The sequence below is a fragment of the Heterostelium album genome (genome assembly GCF_000004825.1).
Source record: "Heterostelium album PN500 unplaced genomic scaffold PPL_scaffold2, whole genome shotgun sequence".
NCBI lineage: Eukaryota > Evosea > Eumycetozoa > Acytosteliales > Acytosteliaceae > Heterostelium > Heterostelium album.
In genome coordinates this window covers 2,594,524-2,617,620 of record NW_008805064.1, presented here as the reverse complement: position 1 = coordinate 2,617,620, position 23,097 = coordinate 2,594,524, and the positions used below count along the sequence as shown (strand labels likewise).

The 23,097-nt window shown below is 34.8% G+C and overlaps 7 protein-coding genes across 7 annotated transcripts; 6 read left to right on the top strand and 1 right to left on the bottom strand.

Moving 5' to 3' along the window:
* Positions 1 to 2,185: 2,185 nt before the first annotated feature.
* PPL_02313 (coiled-coil domain-containing protein) lies at positions 2,186 to 3,583 on the top strand (the record flags this gene model as incomplete). Its single annotated transcript, XM_020573304.1, has 1 exon — positions 2,186 to 3,583. One exon carries the CDS (start codon positions 2,186 to 2,188, stop codon positions 3,581 to 3,583), a length of 1,398 nt encoding a protein of 465 aa, XP_020437421.1.
* Positions 3,584 to 3,934: 351 nt separating this feature from the next.
* On the bottom strand, positions 3,935 to 5,322 carry PPL_02312 (RCC1 domain-containing protein; the record flags this gene model as incomplete). Its single annotated transcript, XM_020573303.1, has 4 exons — positions 3,935 to 4,628; positions 4,696 to 4,862; positions 4,887 to 5,077; positions 5,148 to 5,322. The coding sequence occupies 4 exons, from the start codon at positions 5,320 to 5,322 to the stop codon at positions 3,935 to 3,937; spliced, it is 1,227 nt and encodes a 408-aa protein (XP_020437420.1).
* An 816-nt stretch (positions 5,323 to 6,138) lies between these two features.
* On the top strand, positions 6,139 to 8,581 carry piaA (cytosolic regulator of adenylyl cyclase; the record flags this gene model as incomplete). The annotated part of the gene is made up of 6 exons (XM_020573302.1): positions 6,139 to 6,308; positions 6,492 to 6,975; positions 7,082 to 7,321; positions 7,436 to 7,804; positions 7,899 to 8,117; positions 8,255 to 8,581. The coding sequence occupies 6 exons, from the start codon at positions 6,139 to 6,141 to the stop codon at positions 8,579 to 8,581; spliced, it is 1,809 nt and encodes a 602-aa protein (XP_020437419.1).
* A 235-nt stretch (positions 8,582 to 8,816) lies between these two features.
* On the top strand, positions 8,817 to 10,394 carry PPL_02310 (cytosolic regulator of adenylyl cyclase; the record flags this gene model as incomplete). The annotated part of the gene is made up of 1 exon (XM_020573301.1): positions 8,817 to 10,394. The coding sequence occupies one exon, from the start codon at positions 8,817 to 8,819 to the stop codon at positions 10,392 to 10,394; it is 1,578 nt and encodes a 525-aa protein (XP_020437418.1).
* A 309-nt stretch (positions 10,395 to 10,703) lies between these two features.
* PPL_02309 (uncharacterized protein) lies at positions 10,704 to 16,190 on the top strand (the record flags this gene model as incomplete). The annotated part of the gene is made up of 9 exons (XM_020573300.1): positions 10,704 to 11,067; positions 11,395 to 11,936; positions 12,035 to 12,299; positions 12,448 to 12,523; positions 12,601 to 12,980; positions 13,061 to 15,107; positions 15,386 to 15,480; positions 15,601 to 15,880; positions 16,172 to 16,190. 9 exons carry the CDS (start codon positions 10,704 to 10,706, stop codon positions 16,188 to 16,190), a joined length of 4,068 nt encoding a protein of 1,355 aa, XP_020437417.1.
* Positions 16,191 to 16,313: 123 nt separating this feature from the next.
* PPL_02308 (zinc finger-containing protein) lies at positions 16,314 to 21,549 on the top strand (the record flags this gene model as incomplete). The annotated part of the gene is made up of 7 exons (XM_020573299.1): positions 16,314 to 16,745; positions 16,821 to 17,651; positions 17,734 to 18,064; positions 18,132 to 18,207; positions 18,273 to 18,652; positions 18,733 to 21,125; positions 21,205 to 21,549. The coding sequence occupies 7 exons, from the start codon at positions 16,314 to 16,316 to the stop codon at positions 21,547 to 21,549; spliced, it is 4,788 nt and encodes a 1,595-aa protein (XP_020437416.1).
* A 217-nt stretch (positions 21,550 to 21,766) lies between these two features.
* On the top strand, positions 21,767 to 22,974 carry PPL_02307 (actin; the record flags this gene model as incomplete). The annotated part of the gene is made up of 2 exons (XM_020573298.1): positions 21,767 to 21,799; positions 21,898 to 22,974. 2 exons carry the CDS (start codon positions 21,767 to 21,769, stop codon positions 22,972 to 22,974), a joined length of 1,110 nt encoding a protein of 369 aa, XP_020437415.1.
* Between the last annotated feature and the right edge of the window lie 123 nt (positions 22,975 to 23,097).

Below are 23,097 nucleotides of genomic sequence, written 5' to 3'. Positions count from 1 at the left end.
AAGAACCACCCTCTCCGTATTGGGAGTATAGAAAACGAAGTGTAGAGAATGTTTCGTTTCTAACCTTTTTTGTAGAGCTCTAATAATACATGTCACAGAAAATAAAAGTAAAGATTTTTGCTGGTGTGACATCAGGTTTGTTGTGTCTCTGGTACCCTAAAAATTGGTCAAAACTGGTCAATGATTCAATTTCGGTGGAATTAGAGTAAAAAATCTTTTCAAGGTTGGAAAAAGTGCCAAAATATCTATGTGTCACAGAAACCTCTATGATTTTTCGACTGGTTGGAACATTGCATTACCAGCATGCATTCATCACTTGACCGAAACAGCAAAGACCTTTCCTTTGAGGGGGTTGGTGTTTGTTTACTGCCAACGATCGTTAATTGGAGTTTCTCCAGGCGAAGAAAAATCATTCAAATAATCCAACTCATTGAGAAATCTAGATCTTTGTTTTCTTGACCACCCAAAAGAGTGAAAAAAAAAAATCAAAAAAAATAAAATTTTAATGAAACTGCAAAAACCAAAAAAAAAGCACCTTTGTAATTGGATTTTTTAGATTTTTTTCATTAAAATTAAGGTGTGTGTGCCCCAGTATCTAATCCGAAAAATAAAAAAATCGTGCAGTCACAACAAATAGGGTTTTTTGTTTTTTGTTTTTTTGATTTTTCTTTTTTTGAAAAATGGCACATATTTAGGTCATCGCTACACAACAAAAACAAACAAAAATCATGATGCTATTGTTGGTTCCTGATATCATTGGAGATGTTTCTGGTGGTGTTTTTTTTGATGGTGTTGGTGGGTGTGGTGTCGTAAGATGGTTGTGAATTTAGGATTAGTTGTTTTCTTTTTAAATTTCTTTTACTCAGGATTGAGGAAACGGGGGGACCTCTGCTTATGAAACATCAGGAAAAAACATCATCAAATTGGTTATAGGTTATTGGTTCGGTGATCCATCACCTTAGTGTTGCTTGGAATTTTCGTAATCACAACCAAGCATCAAACCTTTCCTGTCCTACAGCATGATACTACTTGCCTCGTGTTGGGTATCCCCTGTTTGCCAGTAATGAAATAGTATTTTATTTTGAATTAAATTCGATTTTTTACTTTTTTCTTTTTCTGAATTTTTATTTATTTTATTTTAATTTTTTTTGGTGTATGTTTTTTTTTTTTGCAGCAACTGGTGATTGGCACCCAACCACACGAAACAAAACTCCTTATCAAAACACACATCTCACTTATCTCCATCTACAATTATAAATTATCCTAAACTAAACACAAAGATACAAGACGACACCTACAACAAACAATCTTAATTATTAATAATAATATTGACACTATTTTTTTTTTCTGTTTTTCTTTCGCACATTAAAAAAATAAAGTTTTCCATCCCAACAAATCCATTTCAAGTTTCTAAAATATATTTTAATTTTTTTTTTTTGCAACAACAACAAAAAAAATCACCCAATCATATCAATATCCTATCAATCTTATAAATCAATCAAATCTTAAAAAATATTTTTTTCTTAATCATCAACAATCAATTTTTTTTATTATAATAGAAACCAATTATAATAGCCAATCATTTTTTTATTTTATTTTATGCGCATAAATAAATAAATAAATAATAATAATAAATAATTTCATTGGAATAATAAAAACTAAACTCAAAAAATTAAAATCAAAAATATAAACGAATAACTTTGGCGCCACATCACAATCATAAATAATTTAATTTCTCCGCAGTCTTAGGTCTACTTTACATCTAGAAACGAGCCCCTTACAAGCTTTGATTATTAGATTATAAGTGACCTAATTTTTCCCCTATCGACGTCAATTTTTTTCCCTCTTATTGTTTTAATTTTTTCCCTTTATATTTCACGCGAGGCATTCATATACATATATCTACACCACTTGTTTTTTCCTATATTTTAATTGTATATAAATTTCCAATTGTTTAATCTTTTGGAAATCCGATTCAATTTTATTTTTTCCCTATATAAAACACATATATATATTTATATACATCGATTATTTCTTTCGTTTATTCTCTTTTTTTATTATCTATAGAATTTTTCCCTATATATATACACACACTCATCAATCGTTTATCTTTTTCCCTCGCGCTAAATCGAATTACTTTTAAACATCTTCTCTTTTTTTTTTCTCTCAATATCCAATCTAAATAATGTCCAACTCCGTCAATATACCAATGCAAGCAATTGTCTCCGCCGCTACCTTGTCACTTCAGACTCCACCAGTCTACAATAAAGATAAGCGTTCAAATAGAAGAAGAGTCTCCTGTGGATTCCATCACAAGAGACATCAAGCCTGTCCAGAGAACTGTGAAGGTCGTGTCACTCATCCACCCGAACCACACGCACCATTCCAAGATAAATTCACTGTCGGTTGCTCAGAGTGCAAGGCCTACTTCCAAAATAAAGTTTACATGATTAATAATCAACAACAACCACAACAAGTCCAACAACAAGTACAACAAGTTCAACAACAACCATCTTTTGCTTTCTACCAACAACAACAACAACAACAATCACAACAGCAAAATAACATTTCCAAGAATATGAATAACATGAAGAAACGCATCGTCATGTTGGACACTACCAAACCAATCGTGAACTTGGAGCAACCATCGTTCGAGAGTGTCTCACCAATCTCATCATCGCCAGCCAGTTCACGTCCATTGTCGCCAGTTAGCAATGGTGCCTCTGAAGTACCAACCTTCAAGAATAGCAACATGACCAAGATCAATCTTTTGAATCTAACTTCCAAGTTGGATCATCACGATTTAGTCAGCAACAACGGTCAAATGAAGCGCAAGTCACCATCGTCACCAGAGTTGTTGTTCTCTGACGACAGTGCCAACAGTTCACCAATTGCCGCCTTTGTTCCAAGTCCATCGCAATCTCCAACCATCACTCCACGTCCAGTGTCATTGATGATGCCATCGCCAACTCATTGCAACGGTGCCGCCGTCTCCTCGGGATCTGCCGTCGCCCAGCCATCGACACTCGTCGACTCGTCACTCTTGATGGTCCTCGAACAAGAAGCCCAAAAAGAGTTGTTTGTCCAAAAGGAACAAGAGTTGTTTGGCAAGCTCAAGTCACAGAAGGAGGAGCTCGACCGTCTCGAACGTCAACAACAGTTGATCGACTACCAAAAGATCCAACAGCAACACGAAGTCAAGCGTCTCAAGAGAAAGCACGACGAGCTCGAATCACTACGTGTCAAGCTCGACCAAATGGAGAAGGATCTTCGTTCCAAGGAAGACTCAATGTCACGCCGTTTGGAGTCACTCTCACCGTCCAACCTATTCTCACAACAAATCACAAACAACCAACTTCCAAAGCTTCACATCAACACCAATCTTTTAAAACAAGCCGCCACCACCACCGATTTCGACTTTTCATCATCACCAACCTCTTGCAATAGTAATCAACAACAACCAATCAAGCTTTCACCACTTCTTTTATCCTCGAATTTCGATAGATCACCAGTCGTTCCAGATACCAACAAAAATGTTCCAATGTCATTCATGCATTTGTTGAATACCTCTCAGAGCAGTTAAATAAGTGGATGCAAAGCCTCTTTTTAAAATATATATATTTATAAAACAACTAATTTTTTTTTAACATAAAAAAAAAGATAAATTGGAATGCACCGCCAACTTGACATAGTTGGACATTTAATAAAATCCATTTTCTTTGTTTATTTAAAAAAATATTATCTTTTCATTTCATTTACCTGTTTTTATTTTTATTTTTATTTTTATTTTCCTTTTTGATATATTTGTTTTTATCAACTATTTATATTGAATTAATTGTTTTATATGATATTTTTATTCAATATGGTGTTTATCTTAAAAAAATTTAAAATTCTAAAGTGTTGAAGAAAAATAATTTATTATATTGTTTTGCGATTATATTGAAATATCAGACACAATGGCAAAAGAAGTATCGATAGATGATTCAATATCATCAATAGCATAGTTGTTCAACTCTGACTTGATTTCAATTGGTGTTTTGTATACTTTAAGTTGATCACGTGTCGATCCCACACCAAGTGCACCGTGCTGACCAAATCCCCAACCAAACAATCGATTGTCAGTGGTGGATGCCAAACAATGATCGGTACCAAATGCAACTTTATTAATGGTGTTCGGTAGATTATCCATTGGTGTAGGTGATTTCAAGTCTTCGGTTTGATTGCCGCCCAGTTTACCATCACCACACGATCCCCAAATCAAAGTATTACTACCACCATTATCATTAACCACAGCTATTGAAGCAGCAGATCCACAAGAGATATCGATGATCTTACTATTGTTATTACTATTACCATTAATCAACTTTACTTGTTGAACTGTAATCGGATCTTTTCCCTTTGTACCAACACCACATTGACCGTGGAAGTTTGAACCCCATGTAATAAGAGAATCTCCATTGTTTGTAACCATCAAAGTGTGTCCCCATCCACTAGTAACCTTATCAACTCCATTGATTCCGCTCAGTTCTTTAATGACTGTCGGTTTGGTGACTCTACCACCCGTTGCACTATCTACTTTCTGTCCACACTGACCAAAGTCATTCATACCAAAAGAATATACTATATTACTATTTATGAAGAAAAAAAAAAAAGTTATTATAATGAATATTGAAGATTGTTATTATTATAGCTTACTCATTTGTAACTAAAACAGTGTAATTTGGTCCACATGAAATATGTTTGATTTGTACGCCAGTAAGATCGGGTATCAGTGTTGGTTCCAATATGGATGTGAACTGAGCACTTCCGATACCGAGTTGTCCTTCATTGTTTCTACCGAATGCATAGGTTTCATAGGTATCCTTTTTCAGATTGAACACACAAACAATACTATGATATCCTCCACAGCCGATCGATTTGATTTCAAATTTTGATCGATCAAAGAACGGATGTAGAACAGGTGTAAATTGACTGTGATGATGATCATCGTAACGACCAACCAAACTGTTAGAACTACCACCACCTAAACCAAGTTGACCTTGTTTATGATCACCCCAAACATATAATTGAGAATTATCTAACAATTTAATTAATCAATCAATCAATCTAATAAAACTATCAAAAATAATAATAATACACATACATACATGTTAATAGTGTATGATATGAACCAGTTTTTATCTGCTTTGGGTAATGTCTATAATCTGCATTTATAGTGAGATCTTTTAGTTTCTTTGGCTGATATTGTGAAGTGATAGCACTACCCAAACCAAGTTGTCCACTATATGAAACACCCCAACAATATAAATATTTTTTTATCATCTTTATAATTTATCTGAATTACATTATTCTATCTGATCATTATCATCTCATTTGTAGTGTTTTTTTTTTTGATTTTTTTTTTTTTAGATTAGTTCAATATTTTTTTTATTTTTATTTTATTTTTTTGATGATCTTGATTGATCTGATGATCACATCATTTTTCTGGCATTGACAAACAAACTAATGGTTAATAAATTATTATTTGTTTTAAAAATATATTAAATGATCAAAAAAAAAAAAACAACCTTTGACTTCATGATCAATAAAAAAAAAACCCATTCTTTGTTGGATGTGTTAAAAATGGTGTTTTGATTTAAAAAAAAAAAGTTTATTTATTTTTAATTTTTTTTTTTGGTGTTTTTTATTTTTAATGATTGGTTTTTTTTTGTTTATTATTAATAGGGATAACTTAAATCAATCAGATAGTAAAAACAAGAACAATCATAATAATATTGATAATCAAAACAACAAAGATATATTATTATTAGATTCAAGACAGACATAGTTATTTCATTCATTACATGGAGGTTTAACAATCAGATAATAGATATAGTTTTTTTTTTTAGTATATTTTTGCGTGCAAATATTATTTATATAGAGTAAAAGAGATATTAGATATAAAGTTAAAATTATTATTGTAGATATATAAATAGATAGGATTGTAGAAAGATAAGATTTGTGCTTTTTTTCTTGATTCTTGTTGTATTTTTTTTTTTTTTATGATATTATATGTATTATTAGTATAAAATAATTAGTAGGAGTATTATTGTAGTTTAGAATCGTTGATCACATTCAATTTAATCAACAAGATAAAAGATGGATCCAGAATCAGATATTAAGAAACAGATTCTTGCAAGTTTAGCATGTCTAGATGATAGAGCATTGAATTTCAAGGTCAAGTTGGATCATCTCAACAGGCTTGTAGATCTAAAGAAATCTGTTACCGACATATCAAAATTGATTCCAATTTCACAATTCCTAAAAACGTAAGTAAACAATACAATCTGCAAAACAATGCAAAACAACAACTAAAGTTTTAACAATATATATTTTAAAAACATTCAAATTACATATGTATGTATGTGTGTGTGTGTGGTATTTGTTGTTTATGTGTTTTGGTTATTTTTTTGGTTGGTTTAACAACAACAACAACAACAACAACACAATAGTGTAAGAATATTTTTAGCAACACCACCAAAGACAATGAGAACATCGGCATTGCGTGTCATTAGATATTATGCGACGACACCACGATTCATCCAGGAGATCATTCAGTTGAAGATACATTATTTCATTACGAGATCGTTGGAGCGAGACAAGCATAGCGAAGCAGAGAGAATTCAGGCGTTGAAGTTGATTCGTACGATTATGGAGATCGATTGCTCTGTGATGCCACCGTGTATCGTCAAGTCACTGGTTGCAATCGCTGAGAATCAAGAGGATAACTTTTGTCGTGTCTGCTTGGAGACACTCTGTGAGGTTGCCATTCGCAATCCACAGACCACTGCACAATCGAATGGTATTCGTATGCTCTTTGACGCTGTACTCGATCCCTTCTATCAAGGCACCCAAGAATCGTTGCTCATCGCCATCCTCTACATTCTCAACGAAGAGAAAACACGTGTATATGTTAGACCAACATCTGATCTCGAGGTAATTAGTTAACTACTTTTAATTATCAATATTCATATTGATATTCGTATTTAATACATAACTAACTTTTGGTGCATCAAAACAACAACTATTCTTCTGATATCAGATTATATTATCACCATTAACAAATTCATTGACTTTGGGTGTGAAAATCAAGGGAATGAGTAAAGAGAAGGAAAAGGAAAAGGAAAGAGACGACGAGTTGAATATGAAAAAGTGGAATGGCAGCATCAAAGCAGTGGTTACACTATTGAAGAGTTGGATCGGTATCATCAGTTTGTCATCGGATGAACAAGGTTTGAAATCAATAGTCGAAGCATTAAAGATGCCTCAAATCGAATTGAATGTAAATTATTATTATTATTATTATTGTGACATCAACAGATGTATACTTTTGTTTTATTAATTTGGAATATTAAAATCAATTAATATTACTTTTTATTATTTTAATTATTATTAGGATAAGATATTGGATGCATTATTTGAAATATTTAGATTTGGACAGCCAAAGAGTGGTGATCCGTTTAGACAACAAAAGGCATCACAGAATCTTATATTTGGACCGGATACACTATTTGATTTGCCATCGAGAATGAAGACCTCTCGACACAACCTGTTGAACAACTACATCGCAGTACTACTGATTGCATTCATCGATTGTGGATTGATCGAGGGTCTTGCTCATCTTGGTAATCTCGCCACCAAAGATGGCTCCGATCAAGAGAAAGAACAATACCGCAATCTCGCCACCAAAGCAACCGTTCTCCTCGGTGAACTACTCTATATTTCAAATTCACTATTACCATCTTCTCAATGTGCAAAACTACAAGTAAGCAATAATACATCAATATATATTAATATAGAATATATTAATATAAAATTAAGAGAATTTACTAATCACAATTAATTGATTGTCTACATAGACATTACCAGCACTTGTAAATTCAGCTATTACTTTTAGGTTGGATCCAAGATTGAGATCGAGATCGAGTACTATGGTGACAAATTTACATTCCTATTCGCATATTAAGGCATCGAATAATTCTGTGGATCACTCGGTATTGATTGGTTTGACTGGTGCCGACAAGTGGCGAAGAATCCGTGGACAGGACAGACGTCTGGACAAGGTCGATGCCATCAAGGTGAGAATGGACTATCAGATGGACGACGCCCACTTCCAATCAAAGATTAAAGACACTCAGGTACTCTTTACAAAGGACTTTCTCAAGTGGAATTGGGAGTTGATTCTCGAAGTGCTTGAGGGTCCACTCAAGAACAGCTACCACATGGCCAATGCACTGAAGACCAAGTTCATCAAGCGAATGCTCTCTTTCCTGCGTCCAAACAACAAGCAATTCACATCGATGTCATGGAATCCCGAGAATCTAAAGTATGTGCGTGTGGCATGTGTCATGTTAGAGGTGCTCATCTCGCACGAATGTGGACACGACTATCTCAAAGACAACAAGACCATCGTTCAAATAACAGAGATGCTGAGGTTGGAGTTGGAGATGAATCAAACCACTCCGTCGTCACCACCGAAAGCACACGACAAAGTACCGAGACTGCTCTCTCCGGAGAAAGTGTTGAAGACAATGGCGCGTGAGTATTTCACCATGTTGGGAACGTTGTCTTCGAATCGCAACGGTCTCGATATCATCTCGCGCTATCACATCTTTGACTTTTTGAAACCACTGGCAGAGTTGCCGGGCCGTGACGATCTTTCTCACTTGATTATCACTTCGCTCGACTACAATCTGGGCGGTGAGTCGCGTGTCATCTTGCAAAAGATTCTCACTTCCAGCAGTTCGCGTGTAGTGCGTTACTTGGCGACCAAGTATATGCGTTTCCTATTCCGTGCTGGTGTACAGGATTTCTGTCATTGGGGAGTGGACTTTTTGGTGCAGCAACTCAACGACGCCGATAACAAGGTTGCGATTCTCGCGCTCAACGTCCTCGACGAGGCCTGCGATGATCCCGACTGCTTTGAGACACTGATCAATTTGAAACCACCACTTTTGAAGCTGGGCAAACCCGGTAAGAGTTTGTTGCTGCGTTTCCTCTCGCGAACCAACGGTCTCAACTATTTGAAGGAGATCAACTTTGTCGAGCCAGAACAAAAGCTGTGGCTCGGTAGTGAGAATGCCAACTATGTCATCTCGGTGGAGAATGCCATCTCAGAGGCACTGACACCACTCATCTACCGCCAGCGAGAAGCTGCCGACCAATCGAACAACTGCGTATACCTACCGCCTCATTTCTTTGGTGAACTCGCCAAAACCGAAGAGGGATGCAAGATTCTGAAGCAATCCGGTCATTTCTTGACATTCGTCGGTATTGCACGTGACGATGCTGCACATCCACTTCAGAGACGTGCAGCGATCTTTGCCATTGGACAGATCGGTTCGTCAACCACCGGACTTCAGTTCCTGATTGAACACAACGTTGTCTCTCTGATTGTCGATCTCGCTGAGAAATCACCGTGTCTCTCACTGAGGGGCACCTGCTTCTATGCATTGGGAATGTTGTCGTGCATCGAGCAGGCAGCAGAGTTGTTGGATCGTCTCGGTTGGGAGTCGCCAATCGACTTGACTTCGCGTATCTCTGTGCCAAAGAACCTGGTGAAGAGTACCTTCTTGAAAGTAGTGCCCTACGAGTACAGAGGTTCGTGGGCAACAAGCACCCTTGACATTCCCAACTACGCGACAGTCGATCCGATGAAGCAGGAAATCATTGGACACGTAATCAATCTTGCCAGCCACATCACAGCGGAGACCGCCTCAAAGAATCTCAAACGTCTCAAACAAAAGAATCCCGAGTACTTTGCGTCGGGCGAACTACTCAGTGTCATTCTCACTGTAATGGATAGCTACAGATTCAGACTGGGTGCAAGAAGATTCATCTACGATTGCTTTGACACTGCCATTTTCAGTGATGATCCATATCCCTACCTTGAAACATTCCACCAACAATTACAACAGAATCAACAACAGCAACAACAACAAAATTTAAATCAAAATAATCACAATGGAAATGGACATCAAAATGGAAAATTAACAACTCCATCAACTCCATCCAAGCCTACTTTCAACAATAATACCACGACAACAACAACAACGCCACCTGTTAAACAACCATCAACTACAACCACTAATTGTAATATACCTTCAAATAATCAACAACACACAAATGGTGTAGTCTCTGCAGTTGCACCAAAACCAACTATTCATCCAGTTCCAACGAAAACAACAACTATAAATACAACAAACATAACACCTAATCCACAACCACCTTCACCAACTAAAAAATTGGCGCCTTCACCAACATCAACAACATCGTCAACAATTCCAAACAACGTGAGCAATCAACCAACAATCTCTATAAAACCACCCTCTACAACACCTGCAGTCAATCAATAAATAAAAGTATATTTACAATCATACCTAACAATAGAAATAGTCAGGAAACTCATATGAGGTTTTAAAACAAGCGAGTTAATCAATTATAAGATCTAAAACCAACATGAGTTTACCGACATCACAAACTTTTTTTGGTCAAACAAACCATGACATCATTCCAAGAAAATTCTATTTTCAAAATTTCTGATCTTTCAAATAATTAAAAAATTAAAAAATTAAAAATTAATTAATTATTTAATTTTTTAAGTTAATCTGAAAGTTGTCCATGTTCAGATTTTTGTTATTTTTTTAGTTAGTTAAATTGTATTCATGGAAGATATAGATAAAGTTAGTGAAAAGGGAGATGATAGCGATATTGATCAAGATCAAGAAATAGATGATGTTGACGACGATCAACCAAATCACGATTTGTTGACACTCTACAAACAAGGAATGATTGCTTCACTGTTTGGATCGTTCATACCACCACCAGATGTTAAGAGCACTCTTAGAGAATACGGTCATCCAGAATTTAGTTTCGATGCCTACCGACGTGCACTCAAAGAGGTATCGATGACTGCAGAAATCGATCAATACCTCCAGGTGTTTCTGAACCTAGATGAGCCGCTACTCGAGAAGATTGGCACCGAGCAATACAAGTTCCCATTCTGTTCGAACGAGTGGGGCGAAGACGGTGTGTTTGTTCGATGTCTGGAGTGTGCAGAGAATCAGACATCTTGTATCTGCTTGGAGTGTTTCAAGCGTGGCGATCACATCAAAGAGGGTCATGCATTCTCCGTGGAAACTCATTCGCAAGGCGGTTGCTGTGATTGCGGTAACCCCGACTCTTGGAAAACCAGCGGTTTCTGTACCGACCACTTCCTCCCGGAGGAACCGATTCACCCATCGGAGCTACTCACAGACAATCAACTAAGAATGCGATTGCATCTGTTCGTTCGATTTCTCGTTGGTTTCATTTTGGATGACATCCAGCAGATGGCTTGTAAAGCTTCGAAAAAAGATGATGATGATGATGATGATGTTGTTGATGACGAAGACCAAGCAATAACACTGCAAATTAAAGAGAGACTTGCTGTTATTATCGAATGGATTCAAGAGGTATCGACTCAATCGTATCCGCTCTCACATATACTGGCGGAGGAATTCACCAAGCAGACATTGGATCCAAGATCGTTCGATCTTCAGAAACCACAACCACTTCCATTCTTGAATACTGGTGGCGAAGAGATCGATAGTCAGTTGACGATTCCAGGACTTACAACCAAGGTTCCAATAGGTATTATACTTCAATCGCTACATTTAATACCAGAGTACTTTAATCAGGCAAAGTTGTTATTAATGGCAATCATTGGTAATCCACTATACAAAGTTGTCCTGTGCGACGAGTTTCTCGAATACTACAAAGATTTGGATGCAGATGTAGACCAAGATATCGAAAATTCCTACATAAGTTGTCAAATGTTTGAACTTGCATCGATTTTCGTTCCATTCAATACCGGTTACTCAAAACACAATATCATTCTTTCGATTCTGTCATTAGTTGTAAGTGTTTGTTGCATTGTTGTTGTTGTTGTTGTTGTTGTTGATGATAATCAGATAGAACATACGTATTAATATGTTTATTATCATCTTTATTATAGAAAAAGTATTTAGAAAAAAGAAATTCATTTAATTTAGATGATTCAGAGGAGAGAGAAGCTTATGATAAGTATTTAACAAAGCTTCTAGATTATCATTTGCTCGTTCGATACTTTAAGAACCAACAAGTCACAGAGTATGCTTTCAATAATGATGTAATCATCAATGAGTACCTCAAAGTTCTAAGTGACCTTCAAGAGATTGCACCCGTCAGAAGACAGTTAACAGAAGCATTAGAGTTTGAACTACCTGTCTTACAATCGATTGGTTTGATAGAGATATCATTAATTAACACTTTAAATTCTTTCTTTATAAAATTAAACGAGCTAAAATGTAAAGTATAACTATATAACGAAATATTAAATACATTCATTATATTAACAACTATTAATAATAATAATAATAATAATAATAGTAAGCCCATTAAAGTATATAACATCAATACTTGGTTATATTAATTCTACAAACAAACAATATTTTACATTCAATAAGTAAGTTTGTTATAAATATAAAAAATAAGATTGACTACAAACATCTTTTTTTACTTACATTTATAAAATAACAATAGTTACCTATTGCCTTCGAATGATATTTTTAATGGTGTTGATACTGTATCGATTCATAGTCCTTTGAATAGATTGATTGGTGTTTTATGGATGAATATGATCAATGCTTCCGATTATAGCCAGTCAGCAATCAAATCATTGATCAACAACCAACAATTGATAAGTATTTTCAACCTTTCGATTCTACCAATTGTTTTGATGTCCCAATCAGAGAATCGTTTTTGGCAGAAGAATTTGAACATACCAGATGTCGCTACTTTCCAAAAGTGGTCGTTCCAACCAATCGATCTTTTCACTCTCCAATATTCATCGATACTTCTTGGTCCAAATTACTTTTTGAATGTTCTCATCAGTACCTTCACTTCAAACTATAAATCAACAAGTAAGTAGTAATCAACATATTTATAGTCTCATAGAATTCTAATATTGACATAATAACTATTATCTATTATCTTATTACAGAGGAATATCCACATTGTTTGAATGATATGTTGACATTAGTTATTCGAGTACTGCAATTGAGAAAGAGTTCGATGACTAGTTATGAAGAAGTTCGTTACAATGTCATTAATTCATTGATTGCCAAAATCAATACTCATTCTAAGATTATTGCCACCAGAAAGGAATTCTTTCTCAGACTTCTCGATGAAGAGCTGGAGAAAGCAATCCAAGAAGTTTCAACACCAACGGCAACAACAGAGACCGAAAAGAAACTCACACTGAAATCTGAGTACTGGGATCGTTATGATTATTACTACCCATATCATTTACGTATCACTCCAGAATCAACACTGGAATCCTACAATGAACATATCAAGAGTGACAATTCAACTTTCCCATTGCCATGTAAATTAGATGCACTTCATCCAAATCTATTGGCAGTCAACCAATTGTTTGATGAACCATTGATCTACCAGATTGCATTCTCAACATTGTTGTCATTCGTCCATCCAAGCTACCAGATGAAAGTTAAATTCGAATCATTGTCAAACTTTAAGGATTCTGAATACTTTATACCATCACCAACCAACAATCAAAATGAATTGGATCAAGCTGCCAACCATATTCTCTATTTATTGTCGATGGCAATGAGAAACTTTAAAGAATCAACAATGACTACTCTTCATTCCGATGAAGTTTCAAACATTAGATCAACTTTCAAGAGTTATCTATTGAATGACAACAGCAACAACAATCAACAAATGGAGAAACCAATTTCAATTTTGAATATTGTTCAACCATATCAAGTTATTGTCGACAGCACTTCAAATACCATCAAACCAATCAGTATCTTTGATTTGGTAACTGATCTATTTGAAACCATAGATTCAAAGAATAAGTTTGCTGGCAAGAAGAATTTAATTTGCAACTTGTTGATTTCGGTCAATGAATTCGATTCAAGTGTCAATCAATATTTCACCAACCGAAAGATGTCTATCGATGAGGTCGTCAACATTGAGACAGAAAAAGAAGAGAGAATCAAGAAGGAGGAATCACTCAAGAGACAAATGATGATCAAAGAGAAGATGATGCAACAACAACTCCAATTCCTTCAGAACAATGAACAATTGGACAATGAAGAATCCAACAATAACGATACGGAATCTGACAATATTGTATGTGTTTCCTGTAAGAGTTCACGTAATTCCAGTTCCGATCCACTTTGTGCCATCGGACACTTTGAGGGTATGGGCGTTACCTCTACCTCCAAAAGACAAACATTCATCAAGCACTATGACAGAATCGGCCCTGATATCGAAAAAGAATTCTCTACTCTAGGTGGAGTGATGTTAGCTAAAGAGTTGAAGGATCAAAATCACCACGAACTGCTATACCTATTCCAACAGAACTTCCCCATTAATATTCGTATTTGTGATCATTACATCCATCAATCATGTTTCGAAAGCTTCTCTTCAATAGGAACACTATTCAAATGTCCACTTTGCAATAGAGTTTCAAGCTTTATTTTGCCCACCGATAACCAAAGTCGCAACGAATATGTGCAAAAGATTGGTCTTCAACAGATCGTTGATTTCGATATCACGTACGATCAGGTTCCGAAAATCGAAGATCAAGTTGTTCAGAAGTTTCTATGGAAGTATCCACTGGTACTCATTGAAATCATAGAAATGACTACTCGTCAACTATGCTATCTAAACACCGATACCGATAAGCCATACTATGTATTCAGTGAGGTTGAATTCCAGAAAAGATTGAAAGCACTCAGACTTTTCTATTTCAATATAATGACATTTGTAGAGTTGGAGAATACTGAAGCTTTCGATCCATGGTCAGATTCCAATGCCGAGTATGATCCATTCATTTTGGCAACTTACAGTCACTACCTCAACAACAACAACAACAACGACGATTCCTCAGACTTAAACATACTTATTAGAAAAGCATATGAACGTTTGATTTTCTATGCATACGGAAGTGCAATTGACAGATATATTATCGAAGAACCAGACAAACAGAAGCGAGAAGAATCATATGAATATATTTTGGAGTATTTCCTCTTGTTCACTCAGGATACCCATGTGTTTGGCACTGGATCAATGGATAAACAATTTTCAATGGTAGAATCCACATTGGACAGAGTAACGACAAGCTTCTTGAGAAAGTCACTGCTTTTCAAACATTGCGTTACAACCAATTTCGAATCACCACTCAACAATGACCAACAAGTTCCAATCACATTGGAAACATTCTCATCCGTAGAGTTTCTGCTGAAATCATTTGAACTTCCCAATTGGAGAGAGGTACTTCCAAACTTTTTGTACCAAGAAAAGAAATACTCGTTACTCACCTCCAATCATTACATTTCCTTTTGTTTGCCACTGGTGACACCGGTATTTATCAAATTCCCCGAGCTTTATATTGTAAGTATTAATCATTCATATTTATTTTGAGTAATGATTAAAATTTATTTATACTAATTTAATAATTATTGTTTTAATCAATTAAAAACAAATAGGATTTCTTAATTAAATTTGTATCAGTCCCGTGTGCCAGGAGTTGCTCAAAGTTCCCCAAAGGTGTTTGTTTACATTGTAGTAGAGTTGTATGTTATGAGAATTGCTGTGACAACGAGTTGGTCAATCACAACGTTGATTGTCAACACGGACTAGCATTGTTGATGAGTGTAGTTGAACCACAGCTCTCAGTAAATACCAACAGCGGTATGAAAGGAAAGATCAATATCTATTTCAACAAATTTGGTGAAGCAAGTTCAAAAGTTAAGGATAATCTCACTCTAAACAAAGCTGCATTAAAGAAACTGTATATTTCTTGGTTAAAAGGTAATATCCATGAAAAATATCATTAATGATGTGTAAATTACCAATTCAACTCTAAAAATTTAAATAAATAAGATAATCAATTTCATTATTTTTTCCTATTTATATCTTGATTTTGAAAACAAACACCTAATCAAAACATAACTATAACCCATTTTGTAACCCATTAGATATTAAATAAAAAAACCAAAAATTAAACTAATTGATTGCAAATAAAAATATCTTTTGAAAAATGATAAATCAAAAAAACAATTAAATTTTTAATTTTTTAAAGATATTTTGAACCATCATGATTCCCTCATTGGAAAATTCATTTTTAATTTAATTTTTTAACATAATATTAAACATTCTTTATTATCACTATTATTAAATTTATTGTTTTGTTGTAAAATATATAATTATAAAATAAAAAATCAATGGATAGATTAGAACCTAATGATGAAGGTCATGAGGAGTATCAGGTGGGAGAGGAGGATGAAGTTGGTGGTGATTACATGACGAACTTGTTTTCGAATCTTTCTAGATTGATTCAAGATGCAGCCGATTCACTCGATCCTAATGTTATGGCTGATGCCCTCTCATTTGATGACCACCAGCAGAAGTTCATCAATTCCTACCAATACTTCCTCGGAGCACTATTGGGTAACTCTGCTGTAACCACACCTAAATTAGGAGTACCAGAGTATGGTGCCGATGAATTCACTTTTGGTGCCTACACTGAAGCCCTCAAAAAGATCACCTCCAAAAGTGACATTAGCTCACTAATCCAAGAGTTTCTCAATATCAAAGAGTCGCTACTCGAGTTGGTTGGAACTGAACTCTACAAATTCCCTTATTGCAAGTATGAGGTTAGTTATTTTATTGATCGATCTGATTTATTCTGTTTGAAAATATTAATTATAATCATTATTTTATATAAATAGTGGGATAATGGTGGAGTATACGTTCGTTGCCTAAACTGTGAAGAGAATGCTCTCGGTTGTATCTGTGTTGATTGTTTCAAGAAAGGTGAACATACCGATCATGAAATCATCATTGAGAATTCATCGCAAGGCGGTTGCTGTGATTGTGGTAACCCAGACATCTGGAAAACCAGTGGTTTCTGCTCTGATCACTTCCTCCATGACAAGCCAACCTATCCACCCAAACTTTTGGAACCGGAAGTAAGAAAGAGACTACATTTGTTCGTTCGATTCCTAATTGATTTCACATTGAGTGAAATTCAAGCCCAAGAAGATATTACTATTTCCGAGTCTGAAAAGATGGATAAAAAAGAACGTCTCGCTGTTATTATCCAATGGATTGAAGAGGTATCGACCCAATCCTATCCATTATCTCATATTCTCTCTGAGGAATTCACCTTGCAGACATTGGATGCCACCTGTTTTGATCTTCATAAACCACAACCACTTCCATTCCAAACAACTGGTGACACTGAGCTTGATACCAAGTTGATGCCACCCATTTCCAGCAAAAGTCCAATTTTAATTCTGCTTCAATATATCAAATTGAGACCATTGTTCCTCAGTCAAGTTAAAGTTCTGTTCTTATCATTGATGGGTAATCCTCTATTCAAGATTGTTATGTGTGATGAGTTTCTCAAGTACTATTCAAAATTGGAACCCAATATTGCTGCCATATCCGTTGGACTATCATATTTGACTTGTCAAATGTATGAGGTACCATCTATTGTTGTTCCATTCGCAACAGGTTATTCAAAGAGCAACATTATTATCACTATTTTGACTCAAATTGTAAGTACTTTAAATATAAAGATTGCCATTTATTGAAATAAGATCTAATTTTAATAATATGTCTACTACTTTTCTAAATTAGCAATCTTGTTTTGAACATAGATTTACCTATGACCTGTCCAATCGTAGTGAGCGTTTATCATTTGAAGAGTTCATGTCCAAGTTTACTGACAGCCAATATCTTACCAGATACTTTAGACATCAACAGGTCACGGAATATGCATACAACAATGATTTTATTATAAACAAGTTCCTCAGTCTACTTGGTGATATTCAGGGATTTATTCCTATCACAAGAGCATTAGACGTTGCCTTACCTTTTGAACTACCAATTATGGGTTCATCCATTTCGATTGAAAGTGATATGTTGGATGCTTTGAATAAATTCTTTGAGAAACTTAAACAATTAAAATGTAAGTTATTTTTCCAAATTAATTTTAAAATATTAGATATATTCTAACTAGCAAAAAATATTATTAGTAAATCCAACAAAGTATATATCACTTATACTTGACCACATGAATTTCTCTAACAAGAAATATTTTACGTTCAATAAGTAAGTTACTATACCATTGGAAAGAGAAATAACAAGTTTTCTAATATTTTTGTTTTGTTTTAAAGTTATGAATTACCATCGAACGATATTTTTAATGGTGTTGATACAGTATCTATTCATAGTCCATTGAATAGATTGATTGGTATTTTAATATTGAGTATGATCAATGGTTCCGATTATAACCAATCAGAAATCAAATCTTTGATCAACAACAAACAATTGTTAAGTATTGTCAGTGAATCTCTTTTGCCAATTGTTTTGGTATCACAATTCCAGAATCGCTATTGGCAAAAGAATTTGAATGTTGAAGAGTTTAAATCCTTTCATCTATGGTCATTCTTGCAGAACGATCTTTTCAATATCCAATATTCATCTATTCTTCTTGGTCCAAACTACTTTTTGAATGTTCTCATCAGTACTTTTACTTCAAACTATAAATCAACAAGTAAGTAAATTAAAAAAATATTAAATTTACATTTACATTTGCAATATAGTAACTGACTTTTTTATATTTTCTTATAACAGAGGAATATCCACATTGTTTGAATGATTTATTGACATTGGTAATCAGAGTATTACAATTCAGAAAGAGCTCAATGCACAGTTATGAAGAAGTTAGATATAGTATCATTCAATCATTGTTTGACAGTGTTGAATATCATTCAAAATTGGTAATTAATAGAAGAGATTTCTATAGTAGACATCTGGAGAGTGATGTTGAGAAAGCAATCCAAGAAGTTTCAACTGTATCTGGTGCTTCCAAGAAACATTCTTTGAAACCAGAGTATTTCGATCGTTATGATTATTACTACCCATATCATTTACGTAGCACTCCGGAATCAACACTAGAAAAGTATCACGAATATCAAAAGAGTGAATATTCGACGTTCCCATTGCCATGTAAATTAGATGCACTTCATCCAAATCTATCGGCAGTCAATCAATTGTTTGATGAACCATTGATCTACCAGATCGCATTCTCAACATTGTTGTCATTCGTCCATCCAAGCTACCAGATGAAAGTTAAATTCGAATCATTGTCAAACTTTAAGGATTCTGAATACTTTATACCATCACCAACCAACAATCAAAGTGAATTGGATCAAGCTGCCAACCATATTCTCTATTTATTGTCGATGGCAATGAGAAACTTTAAAGAATCAACAATGAATACTCTTCGATATGATGAAGTTTCAAACATTAGATCAACTTTCAAGAGCTATCTATTGAATGAAAATAACAACAACAATCAACAAATGGAGAAACCAATTTCAATTTTGAATATTGTTCAACCATATCAAGTTATTGTCGACAGCACTTCAAATACCATCAAACCAATCAGTATCTTTGATTTGGTAACTGATCTATTTGAAATTATCGAGTGCAAACACAAGTTTATCAGCAAGAAGAATTTAATTTGCAACTTGTTGATTTCGGTCAATGAATTCGATTCAAGTGTCAATCAATATTTCACCAACCGTAAGATGTCTATCGATGAGGTAATCAACATTGAGACAGAAAAAGAAGAGAGAATCAAGAAGGAGGAATCACTCAAGAGACAAATGATGATCAAAGAGAAGATGATGCAACAACAACTCCAATTCCTTCAGAACAATGACCAATTTGACAATGAAGAATCTAGCAACGCTGATACTGAGGCCAACGCCATTGTATGTCTCTCCTGTAAGAGTTCACGTAATTCCAGTTCCGATCCACTCTGTGCCATCGGAGGAGTTGAGGGAAGCCATACAGGTTCTCTATCCAAGAGACAAACCATTCTCAAGCATTATCCTGCTGTACCTTTGGAAGTAGAAAAGGAATATACAGATACCGGAGCGATTTACTATACATCTACAACCGACCCTCAGAATGTAGATGAAAAATTGTTTTTATCTCAACTTGGATATCCGTTGAATGTAAGATGTTGTGATCACTATGTTCACAAGTCATGTATTGATAGCTTTGTAACACCTGGAACTTTCTTTAAATGTCCATTGTGCAACAGAGTGTCTTGTATTCTCTTGCCTATTGATAACCAAAGTCGCAACAAAGACATTCAAAAAGACTGCATGGAAATCATTATCGTCTGTGATACCGTTTTCAGATCTGAGCCGGACATTACAGAAAAGCATGTTCAACAGTTTCTATGGAAATATCCATTGACTCTGATCGAGAGTATCGAAGTAACTTCGCGTCTTATAGATTACTATAATGAAGAATATGATGTGCCATATTATGTATTCAGTGAAACTGAATTCCAGAGAAGATTGAAAACATTAAGACTTCTCTATTTCAATATAAAGACATTCGTAGATTTGGAGAATACCGGACCGTTCGATCTCTGGGGAGATTCCTCTGCCGATTACGATCCTTTCATTTTGGCAACTTACAACCATTACCTCAACAACAACGATTCCTCAGATTCAAAGCTACAGATTAGAAAAGCATATGAGCGTTTGATTTTTATTGTATTTTCAAATGCCATCAAGAGATTGATAACCCCCAGCGGTAGAATGACAGATAAACAAGGAGATGATTGGTATAAAGGCAATATGGAATCGTTCATTAAATTCATTGAGGATTCTGATGGAGATCAAAAAGAAACCTATGCCAAGGTTGCCAATACATTGGATGAAGCATTAACTCCATTCTTGAGAAAGTCACTGCTTTTCAAACATTGCGTTACAACAAATTTTGAAAAACCACTCAACATTGACCAACATCAAGTCCCAATCACATTGGAAACATTCTCATCTGTAGAGTTTCTGCTGAAATCACTTGAGCTTCCCAATTGGAGAGAGGTACTTCCAAACTTTTTGTACCAAGATAAGAATTTTTCTAAATTCAAATATCATTTCCTTTCCTTTTCTCTTCCTCCTGTGACCCCGAAATTTATTGATCTACCTCAGAAATACGTTGTAAGTATAACTTACAAAAAACATTTTAAATTAATAATAACTTTGTACACCCATTTCTAATTATATTTTAATTTCATAGGATTTCTTTGTTAAACACGTTGAATCTACAGTCAATGCAAATACACCAAAGGGTATATGCCTCTTCTGTGGAAATAGTGTTAAATATGATAAAGAAAAAGAAACTGCTATGGTTCTTCATACAACAATTTGTTCACATGGAATTGGATTGTATTTACATGTTACAGAGTCAACACTAACTGTGCATTCATCAATTGAAAACAAAATAGTTGAACAATCAAATCTCTATTTTAACAAATTTGGTGAAGCATCCACCAGAATCAAAGATAATCTTGAGCTTAGAAAGTCCTTCCTAAAACAACTTTATATTGCATGGTTAAAAGGAAGTATTAGTGAAAAATATTAGGGGTGAAATATCTTTAATATTTAATCAAAAATAAACAACAACAATTAAATCCAAAAGTGACAACAATTTTTTAGTGTCAACACTCCAACTTCTTTTCATAAATCTCTATCAAGTTACTCCAAAAAAAAAAAAAAAAAAATCTAAAAATAAATAACAAATCTGATTAAGTTTATTTTTTTGATTTTGTTGTTAACAAAGTATATATATAAAGTCATAAATGGATGAGGAATTTGCTTTAATTTTAGATAATGTATATAAAAGATCTTATTAATAGTTGATTTTAGATAATTAATATAAAATACACATTTATTGTAATGTTTGGTTGCACAGGGATCATATTTATTTAAGGCAGGTTTTGAAGGAGATGATTCACCAAGGATTGTAATACCTACAGTGGTTGGTAAACCTAGAAACATCACGTTTATGGTGGGTATGAATGTTAAAGATAGCTACGTTGGAGATGAGGCTATATCTAAACGTGGAATATGTGTATTGAAGTACCCGGTGGCACATGGAATCGTTTACAACTGGGATGATATGGAGAAACTTTGGAATCATGTCTTCTTCAATGAACTTAGATGTGCCCCTGAGGAACACACCGTTCTACTCACAGAGGTACCATTCAATCCGAAAGCACATCGTGAAAAGATGACACAGATCATGTTTGAAACCTTCAACGTGCCAGCGTTGTACATTGCAACACAGCCAGTTCTGTCGTTGTATGCATCTGGTCGATCGACTGGTGTCGTAGTGGAATCTGGTCATAACGTGACACACATTGTTCCTATATACGAAGGATATGCATTGTCACACGCCATCACACGTTTAGGTTTTGGAGGTGACTGTCTCACAAACTATATGATAAAATTGTTAACGGAACGAGGTTGGTCTCTTACGGGAACATCGGAACGTGATATCTATCATGAGATCAAAGAGAAACTGGCATATGTTGCACTTGACTTTGAAGCTGAGCAGCAATTGCTGGCAGAGCATTCTAATGATCTAGAGAAATCATTTGATCTACCAGATAAACAGGTACTTACGATCGGTTTGGAACGGTTCAAATGTACGGAACCACTGTTCGATCCGTCACTAATTGAATTTGAGACGGTTGGTATTCATAAAGCTATCTTCAATTCAATTAATAAGTGCGATAAAGATATTCAATCAGCAATGTTTAGTAATGTTGTACTGTCAGGTGGAAACACGATGTTCCCTGGTTTGCCACAGAGATTGAGTAAAGAGCTGACAGCACTGGCGCCAAAAGGCACAAAGATAAGAGTAATTGCACCACCCGAGAGAAAATACTCTGCTTGGATAGGTGGTTCACTCTTGGTAGCACACCCACGATTCAAACAAATGATCATGACAAGAGAGGAGTATGATGAAATTGGTCCAACTTTAGTTCATAGAAAGTGCTTTTAATATCATTTGTAAATTATACAAATATTTAATTAAAAAAAAAAGTAAAATAATAGTATTTATAGTAATTTAATGTTAAATAAATTAATTTTATTTAAATTTTATCAATTTTAATCTTAATATTAA